Raw genomic sequence first — 19046 nt, forward strand, 5'->3', positions numbered from 1 at the left:
GCATCCTCTGGGTTTTGTGGTGGTCATTGCAGATGGCTGAACCCCACAAATTAGAAGAGAGGGGGCAGAGAGAGAGAGACTACAGGCTCAGTATGGCTGGATCTAGGGACTCATGGGATGTCAGGATTCTCTACCTTTATCTCTCAGCTCAGCTGTTACCTGTGTCTTGGTCTCTTCATAAGGCCTGTCCCTGCCATGCCATTTCAGTAACCCCAATAGAATGAAAGAGACTCTCTCTCCTAACATTCATATAGAAAATCCCCAGGAAGGCCTCTGATTGGCCTGGCTTGAGTTATGTGCTTATCAGGGGCCAATCTCATTCCCACTGGAGCTGGGCCCATACTTGGTGGTCCCAGCTGTATCAGAGTGGAGGGCTCTTTATTCTAAAGGACTGGGGTGTGTTTTTCCAAAGAGGGTAAGTAACGTCAGTAAACCAAACTATCAGCTCTCTCTCACCACAGGTGTCTCCTGCTGTGCTGCCCTCACTCCTCCCTCCCTTCCTTCCTTCCCTATTTATTTATTTATTATCAGACAGAGTCTCAAGCTGTCGCCCTGGGTAGAGTGCTGTGTGTCACAGCTCACAGCACCCTCAAACTCTTGGGCTCAAGCTATTTTCCTGCCTCAGCCTCCCAAGTAGCTGGGACTACAGGTGCCCGCCACAATGCTCAGCTATTTTTTTGTTGTTGCCATTGTTGTTTAGCTCACCTGGGTCGGGTTCGAACCCTCCAGTCTCAGTGTATGTGGCCAGCGCCCTACCCACTGAGCTACGAGCACTGCCCTCTGCCCTCACTCTTAAAAGACTTCACAGAAGTGGCAGAATTCTCTCCGAAGGGCTTTGGGGGTTCAATCACTCTCTTCCAACTCCTGGCCTGCCTCGCCACTGCAAAAATTGTAAGTCACTCAACACTGGAGCTAGAAGGGAGAAACATTCTCTGGAACGGTTTCGGAATCCTGCTGTAAACAATTGATAGAAAGAAAGGCAAAGGTTACACCAAGACCAAGCTCAGTCATTTTTCAAGTTAACTGATTACACACAGGGAGAACTTTGGTTTTATTTCTGAAGTATTTTGCAACCACTGGGGGAAGGGAGAGGACTGTCACCTTCAGTGGTCACAAACCAGCTATCTGCTAGCCAAATCAGGCCCACAAAGTTTGTTTGGCCCTATGTGGTGTTTTGCTTGGGTTCTTTTGTTTTTTTTTTTCTAGTATATTGCCAATATTTAAAACTTTGGAGATATCACATAAAAGTCTAGGATTCTGGTCTCAAAGTAGATCTGGCAGCCCTGGGCCACATGACCACAGGAGATTTGATCTGGGTAGAGGCCACAGCATGGGACAGGGCATGTGCTTTCAGGTTTGGCACAGTCTCCATGACTCCCTTTTGTACCCCTGAATTACACCTTGCCCATGCCACCTGTTTACACCCCCTGCCTTGCCCTGTAGTCATCTGTGAGTCCTGCACTAAATGGTCCTCCGTCCCAAGGCCAGACCCTGGTCTGGAGATCTTCCTTCATGGGAGGTAAGACTTGTAGGCTGGACACACTGACTCCTGGAGTGAACAGCTAGAGCAGAACTGGGCACAGTATTCAGCCAGAAAAAGGCCTTCATGGTCATCTCTTCTCCCACCACATTTTATACATGAAAACATTGAGGGTCAGAGAAGAGACAGAGCGGGCATTTGAATTCTAGTCGCCCAGTCCAAGCCAGGTTCCATCTACTCAACCAAGCTCCTTCCTTTCTTCCTCCTTCCCTCCTTTCCTTCCTGTTTTCCTTCCTTCCTCCCCTCCCATACATTTTTATAACATTATGTGCTGGGCACTTTTCTCAGGCCCTTTGCACACATCACTCCACCTGTTTTTTTCCTATTCATTTGACAAGCATTTGCTGTGGTGTTCAGGAGCTGGACGAGGTAGTAAATACAGGCACGGAGTCCGTCCTCCTGGGGTTCTAATAAGACAACTAAGGACAGGGCTGGAGAGAGTGGGCACATCTGTGAAGGCAGCAGATTAAACAGCGGAGTGGTCAGGCACGGCCTCTTCATGGAGGTGACATCTTCTTGGCACTTGAGTCGAGACCTGCCCTGGATGCTAAACCAAACAATAAGCCAGGCCAGGAATGAGGGACAAGGACAAGGACATAGGCCTTGTTAGCAAACAGCTGGTCACCTGAGCTCACCAGAGATTTTTTTTTCTTTTTTTTTATGGTGGGGAATTGGGGGTGGTCCCTGGTGCACAAGGAGGCACCACTGTGTGAAGCATGAATGGGTATCTAGGCTCAAAGCCCTGCTCTGCCCTTGCTGAGTGACCTCAGGCAGCTGCCACCACCTCTCAGAGCCTCGGTTTCCTCTTTTGTAAAATGGGCAGCCTAATAGGACCCACTTGTCAGGGAAGTGAAAGCATCGTGTGCTTATGAAAGGTTGATCTCAGCAGCTGGCCCCAAGTCACAGCTGTCTAAATGGGGGCTGAAGTTACTAATAGCCCCATAGGCTGTCAGCCAGAAGGGACTCAGAGGTCTTACTGCCCAAGACCACACAGCATCTGGGCTGGCAGCAGCTGTGTCACCCCGGCCTTTCCCTTATGGCAGAATGAGGGATCAAAAATCACACAGACTCAGCAGGCAGAGGGCTGGGGTCCAGCCCCAGTTCTTCTCAGCTGTGTGCCTTTGAACAAGGTCAACTGCACCTCAGTTTCCTCATCTGTGAAATGAGGACAACACCTGGTCTGCTGGGTTCTTGGAAGTACTGAGGAGTGCCTGGCACATGGTAGGTGCTCTGGGCACATGCATGCACATAAGGCCTCGGGGCTGCCCCTCTGCCCTGCCCCCACCTGGCTGTCTCCTGAGTGGGTCCTCTGGGTGATAAAGGAAGAGCAGGTGAGGAAGCCAAGTGGGATCCACACCCACCCATGTCCTTGCTGGGAAAATAACTCTTTTAATGTTTGGCCCTGCTGCCGACAGCTGAGAGTATAAGACAGGATCCAGAGCTGCTCTCTCCTCTCGCCTAAGGCACACCAAGGCAACGGCATTTAAAAGGAAAGAAGGTGGTGTTGTGGAGGCCCCAGAGACAGAGGCCTTCCTACAGCAGGAGAAGAGCCGGCGGGGGCCACTGCTGAGGGCCACCTGGCAGGTGTTCCGTTCTACCTTCCTCCTGGCAACGCTCAGCCTTGTCATCGGTGATGTCTTCAGGTTTGCTGTCCCCAAGCTGCTCAGGTAGGTCTGGGCCTCGGGTTTATTTGTTAAGGTGGTTCCTTCATAGAATCCTTCCGGGGTCAGGGGCTTCAGCTCCTGCCTCTGCCTATACAGCTGGTGCTCAGGACACCAGAGGGTGGATGAGAAGCTGAGGAAGGGAAAAGATTAAAGAGAAAGTGACTGACCCCTGGGAGGACAAATGAGTGCACCCTCATCTGTATCAGTTTTAGCTTTTGCTGTTAAATGCCCCAAAAGCAAGTGGTTTAAAAGCATTGGCTTGGTGCCCGTAGCACAGTGGTCACAGCGCCAGCCACACACACCAAGGCTGGTGGGTTCAAAGCCAGCCCGGGCCAGCTAAGCAACAATGACAACTGCAACAGAAAAATAGCTGGGCACTGGGGCAGGCGCCTGTAGCCCCAATTGGGAGGCTGAGGCAAGAGAATCACTTGAGCCCAAGAGTTTGAGGTTGCTGTGAGCTGTAATGCCATGGCACACTACAGAGGGCAACAGCGTGAGACTCTGTCTCAAAAAAAAAAAAAAAAAAAACACAGGCATTTATTTGTGTAACTCATGATAATGTGGGTTAGCAACTGAGGCTGAGCCCAACTGGGCAGTTCTTTCCTTGGCTGGGTTCACTCGCGTGTCTGCAGCTGGGTTGGCGGGGGCAGCTCATCTCTACTTCACGCCATTTCCCATCCTCCTAACGACTAACTCAGGCTTGTTCCTCTGGCCACTTGGGCAGATTACAAGAAATAGAGCATTTTCTCTGGAGGCCTGGGCTCAGAGCCGAATACTTTTTCCTCCGCTGTGTGCTGTTGGCCAAAGCCAGTTGTGTGTCTAGTCCGCATGTGAGGCATGGTGTGTTTAGAGTCTGCCGGGTGCCAAAACAAAGCACCGCAGAGCGGTGTGGCTAAACAACAGAAATGTATCGTCTCAAAGGTGGGAAGTTGACAATCAGGTGCCTGCACGGTGGTTTCCTCTGAAATCTCTCTCCTTGGCTTGCAGAAGTTGTCCTCCTCACCGTGTCCCCTGTGTGTCCCCCTGGTGTCTCTGGGTGTGTGCAAATCTCTGCTTCTAAGGATACCAGTCAGACTGGAGTAGGGCTCACTCTAACAGCCTCATTTAAACTTAATCACCTATTTAAATACAGTCACATTCCTCGGAATGGAGGGTTAGGTTTTTTGTTTGTTTTTGAGACAGAGACTCACTTTGTCACCCTCCATAGAGTACCCTGGCATCACAGCTCACAGCAACCTCCAACTCCTGGGCTCAAGCGGTCCTCTTGCCTCAGCCTCCCAAGGAGCTGGGACTACAGGCGTCTGCCACAACGCCTGGCTATTTTTTCTATTTTTGGTACAGACGGGGTCTTGCTCTGGCTTAGGCTGGTCTTGAATTCCTAAGCTCAAGTGATCCACTCGCCTTGGCCTCCCAGAGTGCTAGGATTGTGAGCCATCATCCCACACTGGGCTTAAAACGCTCTTGATTCCCTCTTGATACAAAGGAATGTGGACAGTGGGGAAGTGACCGTGGCCATCAACCACACTGACCAATCCTCTGCACCTGGCCTGGCCTGGGCAAAGGCAACCCCCCAGGGCACCTCCTCTCACTGGCTGTCCCTTTTCGTGCTCTTCCACCAGCCTTTTTCTGGCGTTTATTGGTGACCCCGAGCCCCCTGCCTGGAAGGGCTGCCTCCTCGCAGTGCTAATGCTCCTCTCAGCCTGCCTGCAGACGCTGTTTGAGCAGCAGCACATGTACAGGCTCCGGGTGCTGCAGATGCGGCTGCGGACGGCCCTCACTGGCCTGGTGTACCGAAAGGTGAGCCCTGGGAGGGGCTGTGTCACTCACCTGGGGCCGAGCGTGCACTTGGCTCTTACCTGCCCAGAATCACTCACACCTGCATTCTCACCTTCTTAGTTATTTCCTTAAGGCCTTGGATGATACGACCCTGGCGCCTCTCCATTCTGATCACATCATACACACACACCCTCCTCCTCCCGTGCTCACCCTCCAGAGGCCACACAGGTCTCCTTTCAAGTTCCTTAAACATGTCTGGGCCCCTCCCAGTTCAGAGCTCTCTGCCCTTGTTCCCGCTAACTGGACACCCTTCCCACTCCTCATCCTCAAATTAGCTTCCACTCTGCCCTCGAGGGGAAAGGGTTAACTTCCACTGTGCGGGGACTGGATAAAGGTGTGTTGCCAGGCAGCAAGACCCGAGGTAAAAATGCCCCCCCTGGTCCCCAGCACGGTGACTTTCAGGCATGGACACTGAGCCCATGGATTGCTGCTGTGAGAAATATTGGCCCTGTGAGGCTCAGAACCTCAGAGTCCCATGTAGGTCTCATCATTTTCTCGCACCTGAGCAGTGACCTCAGGGAGGAGGGGACAGAGGCCAGCTCCTGGATGGCCTCAGGATGGGTCCTAGTGCTATAATGCCAGAGTACTATTTCAGGCTCGTGTCCCCTAAGCATGGCAAAGCTGGCTGTGACCTGTCCATTCTGGTAAGTCCACATGTTTTCTTGAGCCCACTGGCATGGCTCTGCCCACTGCCCTCCCAAAGGGAGGCCCCTGTGATCTCCTGTTGAGGTCAGAGCCCTCCTCTGGACCCTCTGGGCTGCTCCTTCATGGCCCTTATCATTGCCATTAAAGAATGAATTTTGCAGATCTTTACTGAGTTGTGGTCCCCACTGCAAACTCCTGTCTTTCTCCACCCACTATCTCCATCGTTCACAGCTGGGCTCTCAGTGTGAGGCGCACAGTGAGTGCTCTTTAAAAATTTGCTAAGTAGGCCGGGCGTGTAATCCTAGCACACTCTGGAAGGCTGAGGCAGGTAGGTGGATAGCTTCAGCTCACAGGTTCAAGACCAGCCTGAGCAAAAAGCAAGACCCCGTCTCTACAAAAGATAGAAAAACTAGGGCAAGAGAATCACTTGAGCTCAAGAGTTGGAGGTTGCTGTGAGCTAGGACACCACAGCATTCTACCCAGGGTGACAGTTGGAGACTCTGTCTCAAAAAATAAATAAACAATAAATATTTGCTAGGTGGAGAATTTCTACACTCAACATTCCTGGCTCACTCCCTCACACACTCAGCGGAGAGAGAGAAGATCACGTGTAGAACTTAGCCTTCAACAGGCTGGCAGGGGTCCACTGTGACCCCAGGGTTAGGGCAGATTTGAGGCCCCTGGAGATTCAGGTCGGTGTCAGAGAAGCACATGAAATGTCCTTATCATGCTTAGTCTTAGGCATCCCAAGTTCAGTCCTGCTATAGGCGCTTACAAGCCCTCTGCCTTCGGGCAGTAGTTCAACTTATCTGTGCCTCACATGTCTTAATTGGGAATGACATTTTCCTTAGTGATACAAAAACAGTATTTTCTCTATGGCATTTTAGATTGAATGAACTATGGTAGCTCCTGATTGGTAAGGTAGCGGTGAGCATCACAGCACAGGACATAGCACTCGGCAAATGACCACTGTTATCCTTAACCGGGTATTTTCCTTGATTATAACTATTCCAGTGCTTCAGGAATTTCAGTGTATTTTCACTTCTGTCACCTCTCTGTTTCTCACAACAGCCTGAGAGATTAGCTCAGGAGATTATACTCACCCACTGCACAGATGAGTAAACTGAGGCTCTGAGGGCAAAGAGGCCTGGCTCAGGGACTCCCCTCTCACCTTCCATCCTCTGCTTTCTCTTCCTACCCTGCCTAGGTCCTGGCTCTGTCCAGCAATTCCAGAAAGGCCAGCACAGTGGGCCATGTGGTCAACCTTGTGTCGGTGGACGTGCAGAGGGTGACAGAGAGCATCATCTACCTCAATGGGCTGTGGCTGCCTGTCATCTGGATCGTGGTCTGCTTCGTGTATCTTTGGCAGGTGCACAGGGAGGGCAGAGAAAGACAGGATTTGAAGTGAATGTTCTGCCTCCTCTGCCCCTCCTCCTTCCAGCCTGTCCCCATCTGCACACTGTGGGCTGAGGTGATGGGAATTGTCTTAGATAGCGATGGTCTTCACTTTACCATCAGCTCATCCTCTCTGGGCCTCAGGAAAATGATGATGACATTGGAATTTCCCTAGTGTATTATCAGGGTACCCAGTAGGTAGATTAATCATGTTTTGAAGTTACCAGTGACACTGGGGCACCACCATCATCAACAACAACAAAAGAGGGAAAACATTTTGGGGAAATAATCACGACTGAGGCTTCAAAAAGTATAAAGAAGACTGGGCATTGTAGCTCAAACCTGTAATCCTAGCACTCTGGGAGCCTGAGGCAGGTGGATTGCTTGAGCTCAGGAGTTCGAGACTAGCCTGAACAAGAGCGAGATCCCCGTTGCTAGTAAAAATAGAAAAATTAGTTGGGCATTGTGGTGGGTGCCTGTAGTCCCAGCTACCTGGGAGGCTGAGGCAGGAGCATCATTTGAACCCAGTGGTTGCTGTGAGCTATGATGATGCCAGGGCACTCTACTCAGGGTAACAGTGAGAGTCGGACAGCACTCTACCCAGGGTGACTGAGAGTCTGCCTCCAAAAAAAAAAAAAAAAACCATAAAGTAGCCATTAGACATAAAAACTTGCAAAAACAGGACTTTGTATGACTTCCTTTGTTTAATTTTGTGGTATAGGATTTTTTTTTTATTAGTAGTAATAAAATCAGATCCTGTCAGGACTTCCCAGATTAAAATCATGCTCTTGGCTTGGCACCTGTGGCTCAAGAGGCTAAGGTGCCAGCCACACACACCTGAGCTGGTGGGTTTGAATCCAGCCAGGACCTGCCAACCAACAATGACAGCTGTAACCAAAAAATAGCCAGGCATTGTGGCAGGCGCCTGTAGTCCCAGCTACTTGGGAGGCGGAGCCAGGAGAATCGCTTGAGCCCAGGAGTGGGAGGTTGCTGTGAGCTGTGACGCGACGGCACTCTACCCAGGCTCTGCCTCAAAAAAATAAATAAATAAATAAAATAAAATCACGCTCTTTACCACTGACTACTGTCAAGTCTTGCACGAGGCACTCGCCCTCTCTGTGCCTTACTTCCTCATCCTAAATGAGAACCCCAGGAGCCATAGGCCCTGCGCTGGAGTTGCTGAGGTCTCACATGAGCTAATCCATGTGAGACCCTTAACACGGTGTCTGGCACACAGGTGTGCTCTGTGGGTACTTGTCGGTACTGTTATTCCTATTCCATAAATGAACAGATAGCATATATTTTATTGTTGCAGGTTTTTTGTTTTGTTTTGTTTTTGCCAGGGCTGGGTTTGAACCTGCCATCTCTAGAATATGGGGCCAGTGCCCTACTCCTTGAGCCACAGGCGCCGCCCAGACATAGCATATATTTTAGCTGCTGGGGACCGTATGGTCTCTCTCACAACCACTCACCTCTGTGCTTGAATTGCACAAGTGGCCACAGACGATAATAATCAAACAGGCATGATGTCCTCCAATAAAACATTTTTTATAGACCCTGAAATTTGAACTTCAAATCATTTTCATGTGTCAGGAATAGCGTCCTTCTTTTAGTTTTCTTCAACTATGTCAAAATCATTAAAAATCCTTATACCATCCATGGCTATACAAAGCAGGTAGAGGGATTGACATGCCACAGTTCACAGCGTTTTAAGTGCTGACTATTCCCAAAGACCATCTAAGGCATGTGCATAGCATTATTTTTGCTAGAACATGAGGCCAGGACCTTTTCTGATGCGTTTACCTTGCATTCCAGGGCCTCGCCATACGTACAGTAAGTACATGTAAGACAGTGTGCAGCACATAAGTGTTAGCTATAATTCTTAGGCATAAAGAAAGGAAGAGAGAAAGGACACTTGGGAAAATGTGGAGCAATTGAGCAAGCAGATTCATGCCCCGTGTGGATGAGAATTGGACAAAACCAATGAGATATCTGCAGATACTACACCCATCACTTTCCCGGTGTACTTTTCCTGCCTCTTGGCAGACAGTCCTTGACATCATTGTGAAATCCTGGTTAAGGCGGGGTGGACTCTAGGGTTGGTACAGTTGATGATAACTGTTTTTGCGGGTAAGAGTTTAACCTTTTGTTCACGTCTCTTTGAGTGTTTTTCCAAACCTCTTGCAAGGTGGGCTGGTGTTCGCCTTCTGGGCAATTCTCCACTCAGCCACTGGATGGCGCCATTGCCACATAAATGAAACAAACTGGCCTGCTGGGTGCCTGGAAATAGAAAATAGGGTTCTATAAGGGCCGACAGGGGAAACTGAGGCCTATAGATTGGAGATGTGGTGGGACTTATCTAGCGAGCAGGTCCACATGACCTCTGAAGGAATCTCAGAAAATAACTTAAAAATCATTCGTTCTACCTCTCCCTACCTCTGTCCAGATACAAAAACCAAAGGTGAAGAAGGAACTTAGCTGTCACAAAGTCACAAAGCTTTGGGGGGGGGGGGAGAACATAGGATTGCCAGACAACAGACGGGACTTCCAGTTACATGTGAATTTCGAATAAACAGAATAATTTCTTAGTATAAGCATGTCCCAAATATTGCATGGACCATACTTATACCAAAAACGTATTCCCTCTTATCCTGAAATTAAAATTTCACTGGGTATCCTATGTGATTATTTGCTAAATATGGCGACCCTCCTGCAGGGTAAAGTGAAGACTAGGATGATAATTAAGTGTAATAAGTGATGAGAATGACTCTACTCCTATTTCACAGACAAACTGCAGCTTAGGGAGGGTGAGTGACTTGTCACAGCCCAGTCTAGCAAGTGTCAGTCAGGATTTGAACCGGGGTTTGGAGGTCTCAACCTCACCATCATGGCCAGAAGCACAGTTCCCCCACCCCTGGCTGTATGTATGTATGACCTGTCTTGAGTGTAATGCCCACTCCCCATTGTGGGAAGCAATCCTTTCCCTCCCTAGCACTGAAAGACCCCGTCTCCAGCAGGTGTCAACTTCTATAGACCCCCACACACTGAGTTCTGGCCCCTTTGCCCTGGTGGCTCCCCTTACCAGGGTCCCTGACGTCCCCCATCTTAGGAGCCAAGTCTGACCAGATCACTCTGGGTCTGCACCTGGGCTCTCTCGGGATCTCAGATACACCGTCCCCTCTGTCCCCAGCTCCTAGGCCCCTCCGCCCTCACTGCCATCGCTGTCTTCATGAGCCTGCTCCCTCTGAACTTCTTCATCACCAAGAAGAGGAACCATCATCAGGTTTGACCTTTGGAAGAAGGGACAGGCCAGGCAGGAGAAGGGAGGGGGCCCCCAGGGGAGGTAACCGTGGCCGGAGCGAGGCTGATGTTCTGAGGTGCTGGGGGCAGACAGGAGGACACAGCTTAGCAAGAGAAACTTGCTGAAGGTTGGCTGTCGGGTTGCTGGGCAGAAGTCCAGCCGGTCCCTGTCTTGGGCCCTTTTCCTCCCTCCTGTGTCCCAGGAAGAGCAAATGAGGCAGAAGGACGCGAGGGCCCGGCTCACCAGCGCCATCCTCAGGAACATGAGGATCCTCAAGTCCCATGGCTGGGAGGAAGCCTTTCTGCAGAGAGTCCTGTGCATCCGGGGCAGGGAGCTGAGTGCTCTGAAGACCTCCGGCCTCCTCTTCTCTGTGTCGCTGGTGTCCTTCCAAGTGTCCACGTTTCTGGTGATGTCATTCTGGGCTTTGTCAGAGTACGACTGGGGAGGGAGCTGGGGGTGAAATAGGTGGAGCCCTGGATCCTTCTACCCTGTCCATCCAAACATACCTGTCCTCTTGGGTTCCCTGCTGTGTGCTACATGAGCTGACCACTCAGGTCATTCCCCTGCCTGAGGGCACAGTGGCTAAGGCCTGCCACTCTCTTTCTGAGAGTTACAGGCATTCAGTGACATGGAGATGTGGAGAGGTCGTTAAGGGTGCAGGAAGCTTCAGAGGTAGAGCCTCAAGTCTGCAGTGGGTCCCTGACGCCGGCCCTCGGGGTCTGCAGCTGCTCTGTCTCTGGACCTTGCTCGCCCTCTTATTCTCTGATTCCAAACATCGCTGCGGGATTACCCACACCTCCGACTTCAGTCATGCCCTGTGAATGGGCCTCCAATGACTTCCCACTGCTTCCAGAATAAAATCTAAACTCTTCCCAGCCAGTGCCAAGGGGGCCTTATAGATAAACATATAGTAGACGTGGGTCGGACTTGTCATTCTGGGATCCCATGGAAGAGGGGTCTGAAGTTGCAGGTAGCAACATTACTGAGGGCTCCAGGTGACAAGCACCACCGCGACATGGGACAGCCATTTCTGTGGGGATCTAGAGCCATGGGGGGCGTCATCAACCAAAGCTTAAAACCAGGAGAGCTCCTGTGGGGGCAAGGGGAACTCCCCCTTTCCTCTGAAAGTTTGCTGGAAGATCAACTCACAATTAAGGCAGATTAATAAGAGGAAGGGGTTCATTATGTGCACAGGAAGAATCACAGAGTGATTACCTGATATCCCAGGGGGACCCAGATATTTTTAGGCCTCCTTTTAGAGGGGCAGGGAAGATGAAGGGTATAGGTAATTTTGTTCAGGGGCAATAAATGGTTGCTAGGGAAGGATGAATGGATGGGAGAAACAGATTGACTTGTAATTAACCCAAGAGACTATGCTTCAAATGCTTTGGGCCAGGTCTGGTTGCATTCTTTTTTATTTTATTTATTTATTTATTTATTTATTTTTTGAGAAAGAGTCTCACTATGTTGCCCTCTGTAGAGTACTATGGTGTCACAGCTCACAGCAACCTCAAACTCTTGGGCTTAAGCAATTCTCTTACCTCAACCTCCCAAGTAGCTGGGACTACAGGCGCCTGCTACAATGCCCAGCTGTTTTTTGTAGCAGTTGTCATTGTTTAGCTGGCCTGGGCTGGATTCGAACCCGCCAGCCTCAGTGTATAGGTGCAGGTGCCTTAACCACTGAACTATGGGTACCGAGCCTCTGATTGCATTCTTGATTTTTCCTTCCTACAGTATGGTGAGATAACGGGAAGGGGAAGGGAAGTCTTTTGATGGGTCCATCTGGTAATGCAGTTGGAGGGAATGTCCCTTCCCAGGCCTGATGTCTCTAAAGGCCTCTAATTCTAAATATTCCTAATACCAAGCAATCCTATTTTGAGGTGAAATTTCCTCAGCTCCTTCACTCCCCAGATAGGATCTCTGAGTCACCATCATACTGGTGTCTGCCACACTGAGTGACCTTCACACCAACTGACCATTACACCAAGTGGCCATTATATCATCGAGTCACACCTAAAACCAGAACACCAGCCCTGGGAACTGAGCCATCCCTTAGTGACACTGAGCAGCACAAATGCCACTAACACCAAGAGCCCTCAGGAGCTGCCACCTGCAGCTTTTGGGTCATCTTCCAAGGGATCTTAGGGTCACAAGTCCTACCTGTGTCTAAGACAAAAAATGCTACTGAGACCCAAAACTGCACTGTCCCCTGATGCCTGGAACCAAGGGTTTGCAAGGCCCAGAGCTGTGGGCTGCAGGCTCACCCCTCCATCAAGGCACTGGTGTACTTGGAGCAAGCCTGCATGGCTCATGACCTGCAAGGGGACAGGGCTTAGTGGGGCTGGGATTACCAACAAGACCCGTATAGAGGCTGTGGACGGGCCACGTTGCCCTCGGAGGCACCACAGCTTGCCGGGCCTCTGTAGCCAGGCTCTTCTATCTCATGGTCCCCCTATGTGTTCCCCCACAGGTCGCCCTGGTTGTGTTTGCTGTGCACACGCTGGTGGCCGAGGAGAACGCCATGGACACAGAGAAAGCCTTTGTGACCCTCACTGTTCTCAACATCCTCAACAAGGCCCAGGCGTTCTTGCCTTTCTCCATCCACTCTGTCGTCCAGGTATGGCAAAGCCATCCTGGAGGGTGGTGTGGTGGCTGTCCCCAGAGGAGGAGGAGAGGGCAGGTTGCGGAGCTGGAAGAGGCAAGAAGGGTGGGGAGCCCAGTGGGCAGCCTGGCGACCTCTGTGACCACCCTCAGCCCCAGAAGGTGCAGGCTCATCCATCCAGCAATTCCATGCACAAAAATGTATTCCACTTGGGGTTTTTTGCAGTTTTTTTGGCCGGGGCTGGGTTTGAACCTACCACCTCCGGCATATGGGGCCAGCGCCCTACTCTGTTGAGCCACGGGTGCTGCCCTGTGTTTTTTTTAATACAGAGCAGTTTTGTTTCTTTTCCTTTCACCTCTCACGTCCTTTCACATTGTGTGTCCTTGGGCACAATGACAATGAGCAGTGGCCGCGCCACTGAGCCATCTGTCCTGTAAGGACTGCCTTTTTTCTCACCAAGGAAAGATTTGGGGTTGGGAGTGGAAAGGGCGCCCCCAGGTGGACAAGGTTTGAAACTGTTCTATGTAATCGCCCGGTGATGCTATTGGAAAAGCCAGAACTGCCTCCCCAGGTTACCTCTGCAGAATGGCAGGTTGTTTCGATTTAGCTGTCAGGAACGAGGAGGTAGATCACCACCACTGTCGCTGTCACCACCTGATTGTACATTGTTTGCCATGACCCAGAGAGATTCGTCCTAATGCTTGGCAAATGCATAGATCTTAGTAGACAGGAAGCTGTTGCCACGCACCTCCAGACCCCTGATGCCCAAAGCCTAAGTTCTTTGCTGGGTGACCTGGGGCTTCGGTTTCCCCAGGCCCGAGTGTCCTTTGACCGTCTGGCTGCCTTCCTCTGCCTGGAAGAAGTTGACCCTAGTGCCGTGGATTCGAGTCCCTCTGAGTGCTGTGAGTGCTGACTCCAGCAGGAGCCAATGGGAGGGATGTGAGGATGTAGGGTAGGCTCGCGCAGTGCCCGCCGTCTGGGTGACACTCGCGCTGTGCTGCTGTTCTTTCTGCCAATCATTCAGGCACTGCTCACTGAGCACCTACTGGGTGCCGTTCTGGATGTACAGCAGTGAACACTCTGATGGACCAGGTCTTTGCGCCCCTGCAGAAAGTCTGAGGTGATAAGCTGGTGACATTTTTCTAAAGCAAAAAAATAGCATCGGAGACTCAGGCTTGCTTCACTGCGCAGAGAGACTCCCTGAACTCGAGCCAGCTGGGCTTCCCCCTTCCGCTCCATGCATTTTTCATCTTATGCCTGTGGGTGCAGTGATGTCAGCTGCTGCAGGGAGAGGGGACCCATGACCAGGTGAAGGCCTTCTTCCTTTGTTTTAATGAGGAATCTGGTCAACTTGCTTACCTGGAAAACAGCTGTATGGTGGTTAAAAGTCCAGCCTTGTGGTATTGGATTGCCTGGGTCCAAATCACAGCCCCAGCACTGTTTAGCTGGCTGACCTTGGCAAGTGATTAATCTCTCTGAGCCTCAGTGTTCCCATCTGCAAAGTGGGCGTGACAGTCATGGCAGCACCTACAGTGTAGGGTTGCCATGGGGGTCGGATAAGTTTAAGTGAGGCACTCAGAACGTGACCCCACCCAAAGTTGGTCTTTGATGCATTTTTGTTATTATTTTAATCGTTAGGTAAAAATCCAGAAGTTAGCAAAGAGGCCTTTAAGTAACCCAAACTTGGTATTGCTGAGACTACTCAGAGCTCTGACAAATTCTCAGCTGTACACAGCCTTGTTTGGCCAAGCTGACAGGATCTGGGGATTCAGACCCAGAATCTAGGCTGCAGTCCCAGGTCATCACTGCCACCTGGGTGGCCCTGGGAATCAACTCCTCCCCTCCAGGCTGGTGCCCACCTCTGGGAGGACCCTCCTGAGGGCTGCACAAGGGACAGTGAGCACATGGCTTTTCAGGATTTGCTTAATCAATAATCAAGGGTCCCTGATGACCGAGCCATCATTCTACTGGAGGGCCACACGATCCTCGGTCAGAGACCCCTGGGTGTTGTTTTATCTCCAACTTTGACACACCTAGTCACCTGCCTATTCTCCCAAGGTCCCTGATCATCCCCCCAAAAGTATGCAAGGGTGAGAGTAATACAAACAGGACTGCGAATGTTGAGTGAGTGGTCGCCATGTCGTGTGCTGGCATGTTTCAGAGTGCTCTGCATGGAGTGGCTTCAGTTGCCCTCACCACACATGGTTGCGCAAAGGAGTGACCAGCTATGGTGGTGGATGCGTGGATGATTGTGGTAGCCATCTCACAGTGTGTATGTTTGCCAGATACTATGTCATTTGCCCTAAATATTTATCATCTTTATTTGTCGATTATACCTCAATGAAGCTGGGGGGAGAGTGCTCTAGATAGTAATGAACTTGCCTAACCTCATGACAGCCCTGTGATGTGGAAGCTTCTACAATCCACCCATTTTACAGATGGGGAAATGGGGAATTTTCCCACAGCTCAGGATATTAAGAAAGGATGAGCCCCCAGAGTAAGGAAGCCAGATTTTTAAATAAAAATACAGGATGCCCAGGTAAGTTTGCATTTCAGATAAACTTATTTTTTCATATAAGTATATCGTATGCAATATTTGGGGCATACTTATACTATAAAAGTATTTATCTGAAATTAAGATTTAACTGGGCATCCTGCTTTTTCTGACAACCCTCCCTAGAGAGTTGGTGGATCTTTAACTCCTTCCTGGGGTTATCTGGGGAGCTGCTTAAACATACCAGCTGCTCACACGCTCCCCCAAGTCCCTCAGAGATTCTGATGTAATTGATTTGGGCTGAGCCATAGAGAGCTTCAATTTTTAGAAAGTCTGTCCAGGTGATTCTAAATATACATTCAAGATCAAGAACAAATAGTCTGATTCTTCCCCTGTTGTACGGATGAAATCTGAGACCCAGCGTTGTGAGGATAACATATGTGTCTGAGTAGACCTATTTTCCCAGTGAAATTAATAACACCCCTCTACTTTCTGAAAGCCTGGACTGGATGCTAAGTTGTATCACAGCCTACTAACTTATTCTAAAAAGGCCAAGATTGTGCATATGTTGTAATCTATACAGCCTCTGTCACAACTAAAATAAATGCATGAGTGTGGCTTGTTCCAATAAAACTTTGTTTATAAAAATAGGTAGAAGGCAGGATTGGCCCCTGGGTGTGAGTGGTTTACCTCACCCTGAATTATAGCAGGAGACAGGGAGAGAATGAGACCCTTGCAGGGTGGCACACAGCAAAGGAGCAGCAGGGCAGCCTGCTGAGTGAGAGAGATTTCCAGTTGCCCCTGGGATGGTTGGGACTGTACCTGGGAAGGTGTCCTATGACCAGTTTCTGTGCCCTGCAGCTGCTGGGAAGGATTGCATCACTGTACAAGATGGTACCTTCACCTGGTCCCAGGAAAGCCCTCCCTGCCTCCACAGGTACAGAATTCTGCTGGTAACTACTTTCCCATCTACAGGGAGAAAGTGCCTGGGGCTTCCTGCCTGAGTGCAGGTTTCCAGCCTGAGGCTGGAGGGTGTGCTGGGCTGACACCTTCCAGGGAGGTTCCCAGGACTGGCAGGAGAGGGTCTTAGAAAAGCAGGAGCTCCTGTGTCCCCAGGAACAGGGAATCTGAGCCCCCACTCCACTGGGAGGAGAGGAGGAGGATACTCCTCTGCTCTTAGGTTGGCCAAGAAGAGCCTCATCAGCTGTGTCAGGCCCAAGGTCACTGTCGCCTCTAGCCTCCAATTTTATAGCTGGGGATTTGTGACCAAAAGCCTCAGCCAGCCCCCAAACTTCCCAAGAAGTGAAAGAAAACACCTAGGCAGGATTTGTATCAAATGTCATTCTGTGCTCTCTTGGGGTAATATTCAGATAGGAGTCGAGTTGCAAATGGGAAACCAGGGCAAGGGGACAGAGCACAATGGTTTGTGTAGTGAGGGAAGGCTGGGTGCTCTAGCTGAGAGTGTGATGAAGACGTGAGCCTCCCAGGTGTCTGGGAGAAGAACATTCTAGGTCGTGGGCACAGCAAGTGTGACGGTCCTGAGGCAGGCGTGTGCCTGGACTCAGGTTTCTCACCTCACCTTGGCACTGTTCTTATTTGGGGCTGAAACCCTTTGTTTCCGGGGTTTGTTTTGGAGGCTGAAACCCTTTAAGGTCGTCCTGTGCAGTTCAGGATGTTAGCAGGACCCCTGGACTCCACTCACCAGATGCCAAGAGCACCCTTACCATTCGTGACAACCCCACATAGCTCTAGACTTGGCCAAATGACCACTGGAGGCCAAAATCCCCCCCATTTGAGAACCACTGGCCTGTTGTATTCAAGAAACACGGAGGAGGTGCAAGGCAGAGCCAGGACAGCCGGGAGGTTCCTGATCTGACTTGGGTTTTAACAGATCCCTGTTGTCAGGGGACGGTAGAGGAGGGGCTGGGGGCATGGGGGCGGGGGCAAGGGCAGAAGCCAGGAGGGCAGGGAGCTGCCCTCCCTATCGCAAGCGCTGACTCCTCAGGCCACTCTGGGCTGTGTGTGTGCGTGCGTGCGAGTGGGCCAGCGCGCACGTGTTGGCTTGTGCGTGCAGCCACGTATGCTGTGTTCACGCGTGCGTCTATGTGTGCATGTGTGCTCGTGTGTGTACTTTGGGTGCGTGTACAAATGTGTGTGCATGTGTGCACACACAGAGACATGAGTGGGATGGCTGCTCAAATAGCCAGACAAGGGCTGAGAAAGGGAAGAAAGACCCCTGTAAATCCTTTTAGAGACCTCGCAGGGGAGAGGCCACCAGAAGGCCTGGCTCTGTCTGAGCTCACCACAAATGCAGACTAAGCCATAATGAGGGACACATCTCTCTCCTCCTGGGTTGACAGGATAAATCTCAGCGTGCCCCAGGGCTGTCTGCTGGCTGTCGTTGGTCCTGTGGGGGCAGGGAAGTCCTCCCTGCTCTCTGCACTCCTTGGGGAGCTGTCAAAGGTAGAGGGGTCCGTGAGCATCAAGGTGAGACCACCTGCCTACCAGGACATCCCTCACCATCAAATTCCACCATTCTGAACGTCCCCCTGCCCTGGTGTGCCTCCCTGCTCCTCCTAGCCCAGCTCACAACCAACGCACTCCACCCACCACCCAGAACCCAGTGGGAGCCTAAGCTCCACTGCTCCCTCTGTGTCCTCATTGTCCTGTGGCCAAGGTCATTTTGTTTTAGGGTCCCGTGGCTTATGTGCCCCAGGAAGCCTGGGTCCAGAATACCTCTGTGGTGGAGAATGTGTGCTTCGGGCAGGAGCTGGACCCACCGTGGCTAGACAGAGTGTTGGAGGCCTGTGCCCTGTGGCCAGATGTGGGCAGCTTCCATGCAGGAGTCCACACCTCGATTGGGGAGCAGGTGAGAGGCTCAAGGCTTTTTTGGGACAGGGACGAATTATAGGTGGGGCCATTTGCTTCAGAGTCAATTGCATAGTACATGATCAACAAATAATTATTAACAAGTGATTGCAAACAGAGACAAAGGAGTAGATAGAACATTGTGGCAGGGATTGGTGGTAAGGGGCTCTCTGACCACCGACGGTGAGAAGACCTGGACTCCTGTCCCTCTCTTCCTTACCCGGCTGGGTGACGTTGGTCAAATTGCCTTCCCTCTCTGAGCCTCACCAAAGGGTCTGGACAAAGATGTCCAACACCAGGATATATGGGGACGTATCTAGAGTTATGGATTGGGTAGGGGTTAGCCAACTATGACCCACAGGCCATATTCAGCCCACTGCTTGTATTTATAAGCAAAGCATTGCTGGGAAACGGCCACGCCCTTTCATTCACCTGACGTCTGTGGCTGCTCACTCAAAAGTCGGAGCCGAGCTGTAGTGACAGAGACCCTGCAGCCTGCAAAGCTGAAAATCATCACTATCTGGCCTTTCACAGAAAGAGTTTGCAGACCTTTGGATTAGAGAATTGTCAACGGAAAAGTAGGAAGAATTAAAGTCAGGAGATAAGTGAGGTTTCCTGGGGTGAGTGCCCAGGAGAGGGTCCCTGGAGCCCCGCGGATGGGCTGACAGCAGAGCAAGCCAGGAAAGGTGGCTAAGAAGGGG

The 19046-nt window shown here is 50.9% G+C and overlaps 1 protein-coding gene across 4 annotated transcripts in view; it reads left to right on the top strand.

The window, feature by feature from the left end:
• ABCC6 (ATP binding cassette subfamily C member 6) overlaps positions 1-19046 on the top strand; it is a 59681-nt gene that overhangs the window by 13421 nt on the left and 27214 nt on the right. For all 4 annotated transcript variants that reach the window (XR_008373415.1, XR_008373414.1, XM_053557319.1 and 1 more), the window contains exons 8-17: positions 3004-3207; positions 4824-5001; positions 6893-7054; positions 10271-10363; positions 10584-10787; positions 12852-12998; positions 13798-13885; positions 16339-16414; positions 17838-17964; positions 18170-18346. Coding sequence is in view for 2 of the 4 variants with exons in the window: in XM_053557319.1 (XP_053413294.1) it covers positions 3004-3207; positions 4824-5001; positions 6893-7054; positions 10271-10363; positions 10584-10787; positions 12852-12998; positions 13798-13885; positions 16339-16414; positions 17838-17964; positions 18170-18346 (1456 nt within the window). In the remaining 2 variants the exon portion in view is untranslated. The remainder of the gene's footprint in view (positions 1-3003; positions 3208-4823; positions 5002-6892; positions 7055-10270; positions 10364-10583; positions 10788-12851; positions 12999-13797; positions 13886-16338; positions 16415-17837; positions 17965-18169; positions 18347-19046) is intronic.

The sequence above is a fragment of the Nycticebus coucang genome, chromosome 12 (assembly GCF_027406575.1).
Source record: "Nycticebus coucang isolate mNycCou1 chromosome 12, mNycCou1.pri, whole genome shotgun sequence".
In the NCBI taxonomy this organism is placed as follows: Eukaryota; Metazoa; Chordata; class Mammalia; order Primates; family Lorisidae; genus Nycticebus; species Nycticebus coucang.